We start from the raw sequence: 15,603 nt of genomic DNA, 5'->3' as shown, positions 1-15,603 counted from the left end.
TGAGTCATTAGAGTCAATAAGATGTATGATCTTAAATTTGAGTCATTAGAGTCATTAAGATGTTATATCATTTGACGTCACTCTATTGCCTAGAATGTTAATGAATTCGATTAAATATTTGCTCAGTTAAATCTAGCATGACAAGCATATAAATTTAAATGCGCAATTATACGAATGAGTCCATACGTCGGGAATTTTTGTTATCAATTTATTTGCGATCCATTTCCTCGTGGAAAGAGAGGGAGAGAAAAATGTGTACATTTGCATTATTACGCATCTGTCCGCTGATGCGCACTTCGGCTTCTTTCAACTCATTCTGTTTTTATCGCCACCACATTGCACAATTTGCTCTTTGTCGTTACACAAATTTCGCATGTTGCGTTATGCAATAATTAGATCGAGGTCGTTTTAAACGTTATCGATGAAATTAGCGGATATTTCCCGGAATGTGCGTATTGTGCAACATTGCGTAATTGCGGAATATGCACTCGTTTCGCTCATTAAATTTTTGACTCTTCTTATTATCCTCGTTACACAGAGTGTCGTAATTCCGGAACGAAACAAAGAAAAAGAGAGAGAGAGAGGAAAGAGAATGAATGAGTCGTAGAGTGTTTTATCGAATTATATTTTATTAATTTTTTTGGAGGTTTTAAAAAAAGATATAAGTAATGCAAAACAATATTTCGTAAATCGTATATTAAATTCCGTAAAGTTTAATAGGATGACCGATCGATCAACAATTTGCACAAGATCACTTGTGCGTGTAGAATGATGGCACTTGCACGGCAATTATTGCTTCGGAGAGGCATGTAGTTGCATTTATCATATTACGAACGATTAAACTGTGAATATGCCGGTCGGGTTGTTCGCGTGAAAGCAAAAGTAAGGAATACATTAATCAACCCCTATGAAAAATTTTTTATACATAATTATGTAAAATTATATAAAGTTATATATAATTATACATTATTATATATAATTATGTATGAAATTTGTCCATATATGTTACTTATATATAATAATGTATAATTATATACATAATTTTATATATAATTTTATATAATTTACAACTATGTAATTATACATATAATTTACAATTATATGTAATTATACATATAATTATACATAATTATATATGGGCAAATTTTATATATAATTATGCATAAAAAATTTTTTATCGGGACGTTTTAAACATCCTACACTTCCCATCGGTTTATTTAACAAGCGTTTCTACATGTGGTAAACTTACATCATTAGATAGAGAAAGATTCCATATATATACGTATATCTGTGTATGTGCGTGTATATAGGATTATAAAGGAGGTACACACTCAAACAGATGTACATATACATACATATATGTATGTATTATTCATTCTTTTTATAAAAACGGAAGAACGGCAATAATCGCCGTGCATCGGTCGATAACTCTCGTCAACTCTCGACGAGAGAATAAACAAGTTTTGTTTTTTTTTCTACTTTCTCTCGTATAAAACCCTAAATTATCAAACGAGCGTACTACAAAAATCGTACAGCGATACGGCTTACGTACTGTGCGTCCAACCTATTTATCCCACTTGATGAAAGCTTCTAAAATAGGACCTGACGATTAGCGTCCCGGTATTTTTCTTAGGCGAGAACGATGGTTTTCTATGAAAGCTGCGAAAATGCTATGAGTCTGCCGTCGAAAAATCGATGGCACGTTCGAAACAATATAAATCATGTATATTTTGTAGTATAGCAATTCTTGTCGAATATATGTACATTCTTACGAAACGTGTTCTTCCAAGAGAAGAAATGAAACTCGTTTGAACGATGTAGGTTGACTTTCGAAATGGATGTCGCAGCAGCTCGTAGCCGCGTGAACTCTTTATAGAGAGAGATGTGACGTTTTCATTTACATTTAACGAATTTAAATTCGTCGCTTAGTTATCTGTCAGATCGTAATTCGGTGAATATTTCCGAATATCAATGCGAAAAAGTGTCGCGCACGATAAATCGCTGTAAATGCTATAAAGAGTTAAGAACTGCAATGTGACGCGGAACAGATCTCTCGAAACAGGCTTTGCGAGCCTTATTTTAATACTGCCTTCAAAACGAATATATCTTGATCCATATCTTGACGTCGCCGAGACGGTAGACACACACAAAAAGTGACGTGTGGTCAAATTTTAATAGTCAAAATTCGTAGAAAAGTTTGTTGTTGCAGTCTTCTCGTTTGCGTATCCTACGAAGACGTGTAAATTCGAGATTATTGCTAATTATCGAACACGCGAAAGGCACAGGTTATCAATTAGCAAAACAGTCAACAACTTGCTGAATTTCTTGTTGACAAGAGGATTTGATCTTCGTTCGTAATTCCCTGTTTGTGTGACATTCAATTGGAAAAAAAGAAAGAAAGAAAATCTGGCAAATATCTCGTTGCTTTTCTCACTCTTAGCCAATAACAGAGATGTTACAGCGAACGTTCGAATATCCGTCTTCTACTTCCGACTCTACTTCCCCTTTGGTTAACGCTAAGGGTCAAAACGGACATCCTCCGTTTTCGATAACGGGACCAATTGACGTCGTTTATATCGCGCGCTGACGGAGCAACGCGCGAAACAGTGTATCGCGATTTTACTTACAGACTAGCAAGCGTGCATCACGACATTACTACACCTACGCACCCTTCTGCTTACTACTCTTACTGAATTAATCATCTTTGTACGATTTCGTGCGTCATGCACTAGGAACAGATCAATAGTTTTCGCTGGAAGTGTGCCGATCGATCGTCACATCTGAGGACATTACGGTCAGTCGATCGTTACGTGATCGTGCGTTCCTTCGCGTCAGCTGAGCCAAATCTGTTGTCGAATGAATGTCAATTTAGATACAAATCTATTGATTCCACGCGAAAGAAGCGGATTTTCCAGAAAATCGATTTGAAATTTCGGCATGTTGGTCAGCTCTGCCTAAGACTGTGCGACTTTCAGCAATGCCTTGTTGTTGCAATTCGATAAATCTGTTTCGAAGTAGCTGCTGCCAAGGCACAGATAGCAATGCGGCAACTTGATTGTAAAAGGAAGACGATGTCACGTACGATCGGCGCTCTCCCGGCGAAACGCGGTATCTTACAGATCGTCCTCTTATCGTGACAATTCGAACGAGCGAGCCCAATAGCCGAGGCGTATGGTTCTCGTTTCTCGTCAACAAAACGCGATGTTTCGTGTATCTTATGTACACGGTATGTATACATATGTATATGTAGGTATGCGAAGTTCACGTACGACCAGGAAATGTCGCATACGCTATTCTAAAAAAACCGTCCCGCAGTTGTGGAGTCCGCAAAGAAGCGGCGCGCGTACGGCCGACGCGACACGAATAGATAAAACGGAAAGAAAAAGGGGAGAAAAAAGAATATTTGAGCTGTCATTAATATTCAACGTGAAACTTTAGCCTGTGGACCAACATCGCGCGGCAGAAACTCGCAGTTTACGAATGCTAACTCCGCCACCTTGCGCATATTATTACGGAATGAAATATGAATTCTCGCCAATTAAATTGGTCGAGAGCTCCTGCGTTTCAAAAAAGCAAATTTTTATATATAAAGAGACATTAGTTTCTCGTGCGAGAAGTATTCGCGCGTATATGGAAATCTTTTATGATCAAATTGAGATTTTGATGTTTCTTTTTTTCGATAAACAAAACGTATCTTCTCTTTCCACGAAAGAAATATTCGAGTGTTTAATGTTGACTCACAATGTAACATGAAGAATTATTGAAAAATTATTCCGAAATCTCGTGTGACTGCTTTCCAATCTTGATTTGTGCGATATTACTTGCAATGCAACGATTCATGTTATTGATAAGATTTTGCTGTTGAATAATTATCCGGCTAATTGACGATTTCATTCGCTCATGACAAATAATTAATGATATCGTGCGCACGAATTAATAGCTAAAATTAATAGCCGAAAGTAGAAGCATAATATATTCGGGTGATACGTTCGCGTCTCGTCAGCCGTATACAATGCGCGTACTAATTAACAATCTGTCTACTGTTAAGAAAGTGAAGCGTAGATAAAAGCTCGATCACGCGAAAGCTCTGCCTTCGTCGTCTCCGTCGTCGTCGTAATAGTGTTGTCATCGTGCTATCGATAGGAAGGATATACGGGAACCGGGAGTCACACAGGAGGGCAACCATTCCCGGAGCCAAGCAGGGGGAGCGTTCGTCGACATCGCGTCGTATCGTCCCCGCCGTCATCGCCGTCATCGCGTCGTGAACGTCGCGACGACCGATTGTTTCGCCCTGTAGAGCGTCGAGCGCGCCGTCATCCGTAATGTGTCACTCGCGGTGACGAGTAGCGAGGCTGATGGTGATACTCGCGTCCGGATGACGTGCGGTATTCGCGAACGGCCGCCGTGGGCCGCCGTTCCTCGCGCCGGACCCAGCGCCTCATTTGCCCTCCAGGATCTCCTGAATGCTCACGTATGTGCCAGTGAGGAAGCCTAACACGCCGAAAGAGATGATGGCGAGATTCTTCCACAGCCGCCAGTTCCACTTGCCAAGGCCGTTCTCCAGCTCCCACACGGTCACCAGCTCGATCACCGACGGGAACATGAGGCCGAGCGTGGATAGGCACACCGCGCCTACGAGGGAGATGAACGGACCCAGATTCGGGATGGCGATCGCCACGCAAACTGTGAAGATCACCAAGAAGATACGCAGCAGATACTCGCCGAACAATCGTCGCGAGCCGAAGTACTGCTTGGCGTTTTTCCAAATGATCTCCATCGGCACGTAGAACTGGAGCCCGTAGGTGAGGAATATCGCCACGGCGATCATAACTTTGGCGGATTGTGCGAGCACCTCGTCCTGCGGCGGATTGAGCGTGATGGAGGCCTTCGTGGTGTCACCATACTTCCAGTAACCGAAGAAACCGACGGTGCTGTACAGCAATACGACGAAGAACATACCAGTGTTGAGGACACCCGGGCAGCCGATAAAGTGCGACGGCGTCTTCATGTTATTCTCCAACGGCATAACCTGAGAAACAAGTTCCGGATGCGGACAAATTAGAAGCACGGCGGACGAACGAGCAGTTGGAAATTATGCAACATTAACGCAGGTGTCGTCACATGTTACATTGACGTCAATGCCGCGCGGATTCTTTCGAGGTATTCGCACGTTAACACATTCCACGAAGCGCGAACGAAGGCGTGCCACGCGGTTTGCGTGATTGCTGGTATTCAGAACCATCGGACGTGACCGTTAAATGCTCGAACGTGTCTAGCAACCGAATGCAGAGTCGCTTCTGCGTTGCGCAGTATCGTAAAGCATCTATTTCTACTTCTATGGTCGCGACACAAACAATCGAGATTCAACTTGTAATTTTACTTTGATTTACTTGTAATATTTTTCGACGTTGAGGTCGGTAATCCGAAATGATCGTGAAGCTATAGATCGTGAAAATGCAAACTTACAACACCGATGCCCTCGAGCGCGAAGATGGCAGTGCCGAAGAAGAGAGGTAGCTGCGACCAGCTTGAGAAATTTGGCACATTGTCGATACTGGGTAGATCGCTGAAGATGTAGTAGAAAGTGATCCCCATGCCGGTGGCAATCAACACGTTCGCCACCATCGAGAAGGGCGCGAGGAATTTGAGATTCCTCACTAGGGAGAAGGTGATGAGAAACGGCAGCAACGCGGCCATGTAGATCCGCAAATCCTTGTCCGTTGCCGTGTAATAGTCCACAACCTCCTTGAGGTTGGTCGAGATGAAGACGATGTATACGCAGCAGCAGCCTACCAAGTCGATCACCAGGAACGTGTTGATCGTCGCCCTGAAAGTCAATCGAACGTGATACAGTCGACGTGATGGAGGATCTCAATGGACCATCGTGTGCAGAAGGTATGCAGGACACGTTATTCCCTTGACTAATCCTAGTAGGGAAAATAAAGCGGTCGCCCACTTGACAGAAGCTGATGGTTCACTTAAAGGAGTTCTCAGGAAGAGCCCAGGTGAGCCATAATCAATTTTGAACGAGCTACGCGACCGCTTCATTCTCAGCCAAGCTATGAAACGTAAAGTAAGCGCGATGTCTCCCGCGATTACACTTACTTAGCGAGTCTGGCGTATTTCTGAACGGGTTCAGGCCCGTCCAAGAAGGCTGCTTCGGCCACATCGGCGAAGCCGAGACTGGGCGTCTGCGTCCGCCTGCACAGACGGTGGGCGGACTTGACGAGTATGTGGACGCAGTAGGTGCAGACTGCGCCGATGAAAAAAGTGGCGAAGAGTCCGAAGGCGAGGCCGGCATTGCGGAAGGCCATCGGCATCGCGAGTATGCCAGTGCCCAGGCTACCCTTGAGCAGATGTATGAGCGTGTCGAGGTCCGACGTGGGATGGGCAAGCTTGCGGTGCTCGAACGGGTCGTAAAGGGCGGCCTCCTCGTCGATCTGTCGTTCCACAAGCGGCAAGGTCGATCCGTTCGTGACCGTAATGGGCACGTCATTTTTCTCGCACTTGTATCTGCAAAACCGGCGGCTTTAGTATGTCGCGGTGCACGGCGCGAACTGCTTCCGTGAGTGGGATGTAGATTACAGGTAGACATACAGGGTATCTCAGAGCGTCGCCGCCGCTCCTTTGATCTACAGACTGTTCGACCAATCCGGTCTTATCCGGTTTAATCATCGAGAGGGGTATCCGACATGATAATGAAAGGAACGGCCGAGGAGAAATGTGTTCGTTCGAATTCTCTCTCGTTAAGAGGCTTTTCAGACGAGCTGATCAAAGAGTGCATAGGCGAAAGGAGCGGCGTTGGTGTCTGCGACATCCTGTACAGTTTATACATATTTATCTCGCGCGTGGATAACGTGAGTATATAGTGTTACGTGGGACCTGGTCCTGTTTCACGCGGTTTCACGGCGTTTTCCTCGTGCCCGCGATTTGCATCACGACGCGTGATGTGAGGGTGTATAATAAGAGAGTGCCGAAGTGGAGAGGTACTCTTTCTCGCACGCTCGCATGCCGAGGGAGTCGGAGAGAGAAAGAGAGAAAAAGAGAGAGAGAGAGAGAGAGAGAGAGAGAGAGAGAGAGCGGGGATGCAGACAGGGTGCGAGACATATGCGAGAGTTGCGCATTCAGAGGCCGCGGCAAGGTTCTCTTAACGACGGTGATTTTATTCGAGCGAACGGCGATGAGAGAGCTGCGCTACCTCGTTATTAGGTCGTTACGTCTGCGCTTCGAGTGCATTAAAGCGCGTATCATCGTTAAAAAAAAAGGGAGAGAGAGAGATCGAGAATACGATATTAAGGCGCGCAAGGTCGGGAAAAAATAAGCGTGTTGAAAGAAATTCAGGATACTCGTGTAGTTAACTCGCGGTCGATTCGGCCTTTATTGTTTTTTATACTTGTATATTTTCTATTATGATATTAACGATAAATTGTTCGCTCCGCGCACACACGGAAAATACAACTCCGTTAGAGTAACTGAATTTTCTGTTACTTGGGGACCAAATGAAAAACTTGATGGTACACTGAGGGAAAAATTACCTTAAAATCAACAAGTATTTCTTTGATGGGTGCCATTAACATATTTATTTAAATCTAAATTCTCTTTGTTTAAACCAAATATTGCTTGTTTAAATCAGGTAAACAATATTTGATTTAAATAAAGAGAATTTAGATTTAAGTAAATATGTTAATGGCACCCATCAAAGAAATATTTGTTGATTTTAAGGTAATTTTTCCCTCAGTGTAGGAACAGAAACATTTCTGTCGGAGATTACTACTCAGTCAATTGTTGTTAGTTTCAACCAAATTTTAATACAGCTGAATGTTCAGATGAATATTTTTAGTCACAGAGATATTATTTCTCGTCGGCGAATTTTTCGTCTGGTCCCTAGCTGGTTGCCCGAACTGAAATCTTCTGTGCGTAGACGCAAGGGTCGTCTACAATACGCGGAGTAAGCTTACCGTAAAAGTTGGAGTAAGAAATAAAAATAATTTATTTCATTTACACCTCTATACTCTGATTCCCTCACATCGGAAATATTTTTTTTCAGGTAAGAGAAATACTTCCGGTGTATGGAAGCTAGAGTATAAGGGCCGTAAGCAACATGAAAATTATTTTTATTTTTTGTTCCAACTTATATACACGTCAAGCTTATTTCACTTATTGTAGATGAGCCTGTACAATCACGCACACACACATACACACAGGGTTTCATTCAAACGGTTAATCTATTAATTCACTGAATCTCTCTCAAGAAGGAAAATGATAATGAGTTCACAGTATTATCGTCCTGGAGGCGTTAAATTATTCCAATGACGCTAACGTGATTCAGTTATCGCGCTAAGCGCGTACGCGTAATATCGCCCAGACCGTTTTTATAGATCGTTTATCTCTTTTAACGTTATCATACGTCTCTCTTGTCTCGCCCACGCAAGCAGCGCGATGAGTCCGATAAGGAGATTATTTCTCGAAAGGGAAAAGGAAAAATTAAATTTTTGTTACTCAACAGGGAAAAAGTGCCTAAAGGCAGGTGCATTTGAGAGCTCTCGTCTCTCGGAAAATTCCCACGGCAAGAGATTGGCGTTCAGAGTCGGACGTTCATCTTGCCCTTGTCAGAATCGGCAGTCGCCGATCGTAACCTAAAGTGCGACTTCACGAGGAGCGTTTCCTCGTTGACACTACGCAGCGATAATAATATGCTGAGCAAGCGCATTCCGTCGGCCGCGAATGTAAACGACGGGCCGCGCGCGCGTCACCGATTTTTCCTCCTCCCGCGCTCGTTGGACTCGCACTCGATCGCAGACGTACGACATTGCGTACTGAAAAGTCAAGAACAAGAGATAGCAAGCGAATGATTCTAGGGACTAACACGATGTGTCGGCGCGTTAGTAATCAACGGTAACTCGAGACCGGCAACCTCATCTCAGTAATTGATATATATCTTACGTCGCGTGTAGATAATAAAATTATTCGCTTGTGTACACGTGTGTGTATGCATATATTTATTTATTTATGTATGTATATACGCGTGTCCTGTGTGTATGCGCGTGTGTGTGTGTGTGTATGCGTGTATGAAAGAACGAAAGAGAGAAAGAGAGGGTGGGGGGAGAGTACACGCGATATGTGTTTGTGTAAAAATTCGTAAAAAAAGGTAGGTGTGTAGGTATTATAGGTACCCATATTTTTTAGGTGCGGTAGTTTCTCTCCGTAGACGTGCGAAGCTTTCTGTCGAGAAAGCTCCGGGAATAGAGTCTGTGTGTGTCCGTCACGTGTTACAACGTGACGAAGAGTTCACGCGCCGCGTTACAGGCATATAGTGAGGGCAGCTGCAACCACCGCACTGCATCACCGTCGCGGCGCCCAGCGCCACGACGCAGTACGACGACTAACAAGCCTCCTTCGCCTTCCGAACTTTTTGCGCACTTGGCCGAGTATATTTCGTTTTATATGTATATATTTTTTTCGTGTTTTTTTCTTATTCTCTCTACACACACGTCGAGCGATCTATCACCGAATCGATGCCAATGTCTCGGCTTTGGCCCGGGAATTTTGCAATTTTACGTCCGATCAGGTGTCTGTCATGTCCGAGTCGCGTCTAAGTCGTGCCGTCGTCGTGTATGTCCCGTCGAGCTTTAAAAAAAACATCAAGGCGTCGGTCCGACAATAGTACCGTATGCTTTTTTCTCTATTCTTTTCTTTACGTTAGTATCTTTTCGTTTTGTTTTTTTTTTTTTTTTTTCGTTCTCTTTCGTTATTCGCAGAGCGCTTTCAGAAGCGAATATACGCCCGGAGTTTATACGCAAGTCTGGAATCATATAAATGCACATATTATACAGTAAAGACAGGCAGATCCTCTATTTTCTGGGAACATATTCTGCTTTGCATACCGCATGACCTCTACACGAAGCATTCTCGATCAGCGACGAGATAACTGCGACGATTCTCCTGCTCTGCTGCGTTTCGCCGCGAAGGGGACTCGCGCGCGACTTACTCTCGCGACCTCGCAAATTGTAAGGTACAAAACGCGCATGTAAGAACGATAATACGACGCGAGTAGACGGTTAACCGGGAGCAAAATGGATTTTCTCGCTGGCGGATTTCTCAGACGAGACATTATTTCATTACAATACAGACGACGCGCACACGTCTTCGTCTCGCTACCGAAGGTTGTTCCTACAATATCATTAAGTATCATTACGTTAAGTAGGATTAGAAGCCACTCGTCAGCCGCTAAGAGAGCGATTAGCTGGTACGGATATAATAGCGTTCAGCGAAATCGGAGCAACGTGAGCGACGACTGCGGCGGCGTCGGTGCCATGAATAACAAACGCTTGAAACTCGGAAACGCGTGAATACACAAATGCGAAGGTGTCAAAGATCAACCGAGCGCGCGAGCAATTTGCGTAAGCTACCTGAAGGTCGGGAAAATTCGCACGTGCGGGAAAAGCGCGGAGTTTGGCGTACGAATGGCAAAACAGGCAGCAGAGAAGAAGTCCCGTCTCGAGCGCGAAGGATCCAAAGATATCGTCGCGGCGCCGCCAAATCAATCGACGAGGAAAGCTGATCGTTTACGTGAAAATCCGACCTTATTGTCCATCCTGATGACTACTTTCAACCACCTACATCGATAGTCGCTTATCGTGCGTAATATCGAAAGAGAAAGGGAGAGAGACGGAGAGAGAGAGAGAGAGAGAAAGAAAGAGAGAGAGTGAGAAAAGTCTTCACGCCTTCCGTACGTTGATTTAATTGCAAAATCGAAACGGAGATTTATGGACTGCAGACATGCGCTATGAGTCTGTTATAATTATTTTCACTTGCAAAAATAAGGAAAGGTCAGAGGAAGAAAGAGAGAGAATTTTGTTTCATGTTCGGCAAGACAAAGATGAGAGACGAAGCGACTTTGGTACCGCCAATCAATTCGATTCGGTGGGATCTTTCTTTTCTTTTTTAAGACCAACGCATGTCCCAGATCGAGTGAATTTCTCGTCGGCACGTCGGCATGAAAGAACATTGCACAATAAGCAGCAGTACATATCTGTACGCACACACAAATGAACAACCTCGCACTCGTCCAAGATTCAGCAGGCGGCCGTCGAAGCATCCTTGGTGCCAGCTACGCTACGAATTCTACGTCAGCGATCAGGCGGTATGCACGATTAGTGTGGTACTAACGATTAGAGTAGTTTCTCTGTTTAACGATAAAAACAACGAAACAACAACAAAAGAGATAGAAAGAGAGAGAGAGAGAGAGAGAGAGAGAGAGAGAGAAAGAGAAAGAGAGAGGAATGAACAACAACAGTGAGTGAATTAACGTAATCATATGATAAAATACAGTAGCATAAAGAATATGAGAGAGAATACACGTATTAATGAAAAATGTAAAATGCACAATATATGATCCTCGGGATGTCTTCTCACTCACGTTTGCTTGAGCATTTGGGTTTGGCAAGAAAGCAATGGTGATGATCGGTCGTGGTAGCGGATAGCGAATTGCTCGACTATCGCTGAACCATCGTTCGTTCGCGCTGATTTCGTTAATGGAGTTTCGGGACTTACTTGACAAGCACCACGTCTGAGAGTTCAGTTTTCACGCCGTGCTTCTTTGGCTCGTATTCCGCTATCATCGGGCGCATTGGCGTTCTCTGCAACAGAAGGGGTCGAGCGATCGGATTAATTAAGCGCGCGCGCACACACATTCATATTACACATCCGCGACTAGACTAGATCGAAATAAGCGCGCGCCTGCGAACGCATTGACATTTTTGGATGCATCCGGATGTCAACGACCGCACGTAATTTTCTCCTTCGGACAGATTGGGTTGGGTCAGTTTTATACCGCCGTGATATCATATGTATAGCCGCCGTGTGTCGAATGCATCTGCGCGCCGGTTATACGCGTGCATGTGCTCTGTTTTGTTTACCGGCATATTTTATACTGATCAAGCCGCGGCCTGTCCGACTTATTAACGGTATTATGGTAATCTGCTGCCGCGGCAGAAATTAAGTCAACTCTGTGGGAACTTTTCCACGATTAAATATAGAATTCGTCAATCGGCAACACAGTGAGAATATTACGGTTTATTTCACATAAATTCTGCCCGATTTTACTGTGCCTTTAGTAATTTTACGCGTACACGAAATAAATACATATTGAGTATGAGTACTCAATATCATCAGACACTCTATAAGATGTTTCTTACTTAAATCCTTTGACCGATCTCTAGATCAAATTTTGCACGATTGCTTTCTAGGACCTTGCGAAAAAATATAGGCTATTATGAAACTCGAACTATGGCACCCTGTCCCCTTGATTTCATTCTCTTGACACTTTGTGATAAGTTTAAATATTGTAGATACAAGAAGCCCAGGTAACGCCGGCTGGTTTAAGCTAATTTTTACTATAAAATCTTCTTCGTGGAACGCAACATGACTCGAAATCAGTTTTCAGGCGATCCTGAGATTTTGTCTCGCGTCTTCGGATCTCGCTCCGACAGTGCGCGGCGCATCAAGTCGTCCCTGAGCGTGAGTCACCCGTGAGTTTGCTAACCACTATAATTCGCGCAATGTATTCACCCTAATGTGGGGACGATCGTCCGCCGCCGCCGACAGGGAGCTCATTTCCACGTCGTGGGCGCTATCGGCGTTCCCCATCTTCGCTCTTTCGTGGAAGCCTTCCTTCACCCTTCTTCAAATCTCTCCTCGGCGAGCACACGCGAACACCGCGCGGACTTTGTAAGGGAGCGTAAACGTCACGCGCACCACGTGCACGAACGGCCGACGTCCATCGAGGCGTGATTGTTACCTGACGTTCACTCGTGACGTACCACCTGACGCGCGTACCACTATCACGATCGATCGGCGATCAGTTGGAATCTCCGACGGAATCAGGACGCACCTCCACGAGGAACAGAAGAGCGCGATCGGGATGAGGTTCACGAAGAAACGGAATCACTGGGACGGTCCTCGCGGCACTACCTCGGGGAGGTTCCCTTGTCCTTCCGCAAACAGCACGTAGCCGCGCAGTCACGAGAACGTCGCGACGTGCCGTTCAGGTTCCACGTTCATATTCAAGACGGCCGCTTGTTGGCTCCGACGACGAAGAGGCGCGCGACGAAGCGAGGACGACGAGTCTATCTTGAGACGGCTCCGGCTACGGCGGCGTCCGCAGAGGAACGCGAAAATCGACGTCGGCGCGGCCGAATAAAACGGGCGTCGCGATTCGCCGATAATCCGCGAGCGGCGAGCGTTAGACCCGGCGACTTCGCACTGTTCCGTGTGCACCTTCGCGCGTCCTGAACGTCGGTCCGTCCTATTCGCGTTATCCGGACCGCTCTCTTTCTCTCTCTCTTTCTATGTGTAGAGCCGTGCGCGGCGTAGAAAAGCGCGGCTCTCGCTGCCAAATCTTTCGGCAACGTCCGGCGAGGACGGACTCCTTTATATATCGTGCGACTTACGAAAATAGGAAGAGCAAACAGACGCGAGCGCGGCCGCGGCTCACGTGAGCCGCGCGTCTTTGCCGGCCATCTGACCGCTAACGAGAAGGTTTAGCACAGGATCTGTTTGAACGGCACGACAGACGGATCCCGTCGCCGTCGCTGTCGTCGTCGTCGTTCTTGCCTCCGCGGTTTGATTCTCGAATTAGAGGGTTGCGCTCGGCTGCCTCTTCACCCGCGTGCGATTATTGCGCGGAAAATTCGCGATGGCGCAACCGCGCGGCGCCCACGACGTGCGGTCAAACACGACGAAGAAGAGCGGATGGAGGACTAACGACGGTTATTTATATTGTTTCGACATGCGTCGAAGCGCGCTGTGCGAGACGATCTTATTTAAATTCGTTCTCCCGGTCGCAGTCCAGTTGGCGGCATAACGAGATATTGTTTAACTCATTACGCCGTAACTCAATGAAGTCGGCGGTTGGCGGACAAATGGGTTAAAGATCGTCCAGGAAAGTGATCTATTTAAGTTGCCGCGTCTCGAGAACTTCTCTCTCTCTTTTTGTCTCTTTTGGATCTCCTTTCGGGAGACTACGCGATATTATTTTCATTGCGCCGCGCGAAGGAGAGAGAGAGAGAAAGAGAGAGAGAGAGAGAGAGAGAGAGAGAAAAGAAAGTGTTATTAAGCGATATCTGAAATATATTTCCTCAAGTGCATCAAGAAGTAGAAAAATTTTGCATTTGACGAAAATAGAATTTAGATAGAAAAAGATTGTAAGTATATGGTGAGTACGGCTTTTTCTTTATAAGTATTTTAGAAATATTATATGGAAATAGATATTTTTTCTTAGGGGAAGGGTTACTCCTTAGGATTTGCAAAATCATTAGAACTGCTTAGATGTGGTAGCCTGAGAGGGAACAAGTGTTGAAACAATGTGCTAGTAGTTAAATTAAAGATTGCGATTGAAAGAGAAAGAGAGAGAAGAGGAGGAGGAGAGGGAGAGAAAGAGATATCTTTGAGAAGATACCGATGCCTAAGTGCGTCAAAAATAGATGCGTCCTCTTGCGTGCGCACGTGAATCCTATGACGATCCACATCGCTTCGCGATTTGACGTTAGAATTATGATGACGCGTCAGGTTGGTGTCAGCGAAATGCACGTGTGTCACGTAAATACCGCGCAAATAAAGCGTCGTTTAGAGCACGGCCAAGAATTTATTGTGCCGTGTCTAAAAGCGCGCACGAAACGTCAATGGTATGCCCACCCGTAAATTTGAGTGAAGTGTTAGTCGCGAAAATATTCGTCTTAACGTCTTCTCCAACGGCAATCTTTTTTTTCTATTCCTCTCTCTCTCTCTCTCTCTCTCTTTCCTTCTGCCGTCGGCGTCGCCGAGTTAGGTGCCTTCTCAGTGACGTCACTGTTATGTAAGTAAACACGCCGATTATGCCCCGGCCAGAATCCGTGTAATCCGCTACATAAATTCGCTTGCAGGCACGCCGTTGAAATCCCACCGGGCGAGTCCGCGCGTAACCCACACGTGTCTCGGAGCTTATTTCGGGAACTGGAAATGTCGCCGAGGCGCGGCGGGACGCGTCTGTGACGCGCGCGGAGGACGAGCTGCGCGCGCCCACGCGTAATATCCTGCCGAACAGCATCCTGTGTTCCGGCCGCGGCATTTCGCATGCAACGCACCCCCCCCGCACGATGTATGTGCGCGAGCGCGAAGGACGTTCCTGCCGATTGGACATCTCTTCGGCCGCCACCTCGTGGACAGCTGGCACGAATTCGGCGCCTATTTCCGTCGCGGCGCCTCGGCGTTCTCTCCTCGGAGCGACAGAGTTTAGGTACCACGCGGAAACTCCGTTCCGACCGGGGACGCGCTTATCGTATATCGTTGGTGATTCTGCAAATTTATTCTCTCATAAATCAGAGACGGTAGTTCGCAGAACAGCGATACGGCACCATTGCCTTTGTTCGGTGTCGAAAAAAGCTTATAACTTTCCGACCCGACGTAATTGGAAGTTACATCATCGACTAACACGTCCCGTGAATGGAATCCTTTCTTTTGCCATCTTGTTATGTTAATGAGAATAAATTTGTTTGCGGAACTCAGTCATGAGACCGAGTGTTTAGTTCAGAGAGAGAGAGAGAGAGAGAGAGAGAGAGAGAGAGA

The 15,603-nt window shown here is 45.6% G+C and overlaps 1 protein-coding gene across 2 annotated transcripts in view; it reads right to left on the bottom strand.

Moving 5' to 3' along the window:
• Positions 1 to 1,185: 1,185 nt before the first annotated feature.
• The window catches only part of LOC116840902 (proton-coupled amino acid transporter-like protein pathetic), a 27,794-nt gene continuing 13,376 nt past the window's right edge, over positions 1,186 to 15,603 (bottom strand). Inside the window, exons 1-5 of one of the 2 annotated variants that reach the window (XM_032808237.1) lie at positions 12,571 to 12,648; positions 11,554 to 11,639; positions 6,106 to 6,513; positions 5,467 to 5,827; positions 1,186 to 5,029 (exon numbers count right to left, since the gene is read on the bottom strand). In XM_032808237.1, the coding sequence (XP_032664128.1) occupies positions 4,439 to 5,029; positions 5,467 to 5,827; positions 6,106 to 6,513; positions 11,554 to 11,639; positions 12,571 to 12,648 (1,524 nt within the window). In that variant the 3' untranslated portion in view covers positions 1,186 to 4,438. Of the gene's footprint in view, positions 5,030 to 5,466; positions 5,828 to 6,105; positions 6,514 to 11,553; positions 11,640 to 12,570; positions 12,649 to 15,603 lie in introns of those variants that run through there. The other variant, XM_032808238.1, reaches the window with a different exon arrangement.

This window comes from Odontomachus brunneus, unplaced genomic scaffold, assembly GCF_010583005.1.
Source record: "Odontomachus brunneus isolate Ranch 3 - 2012 unplaced genomic scaffold, Obru_v1 Obru_scaffold_012, whole genome shotgun sequence".
Classification (NCBI taxonomy): Eukaryota; Metazoa; Arthropoda; class Insecta; order Hymenoptera; family Formicidae; genus Odontomachus; species Odontomachus brunneus.
The sequence above is the reverse complement of the archived record's forward strand: the minus strand, read 5'-3'. Positions and strand labels throughout refer to the sequence as shown.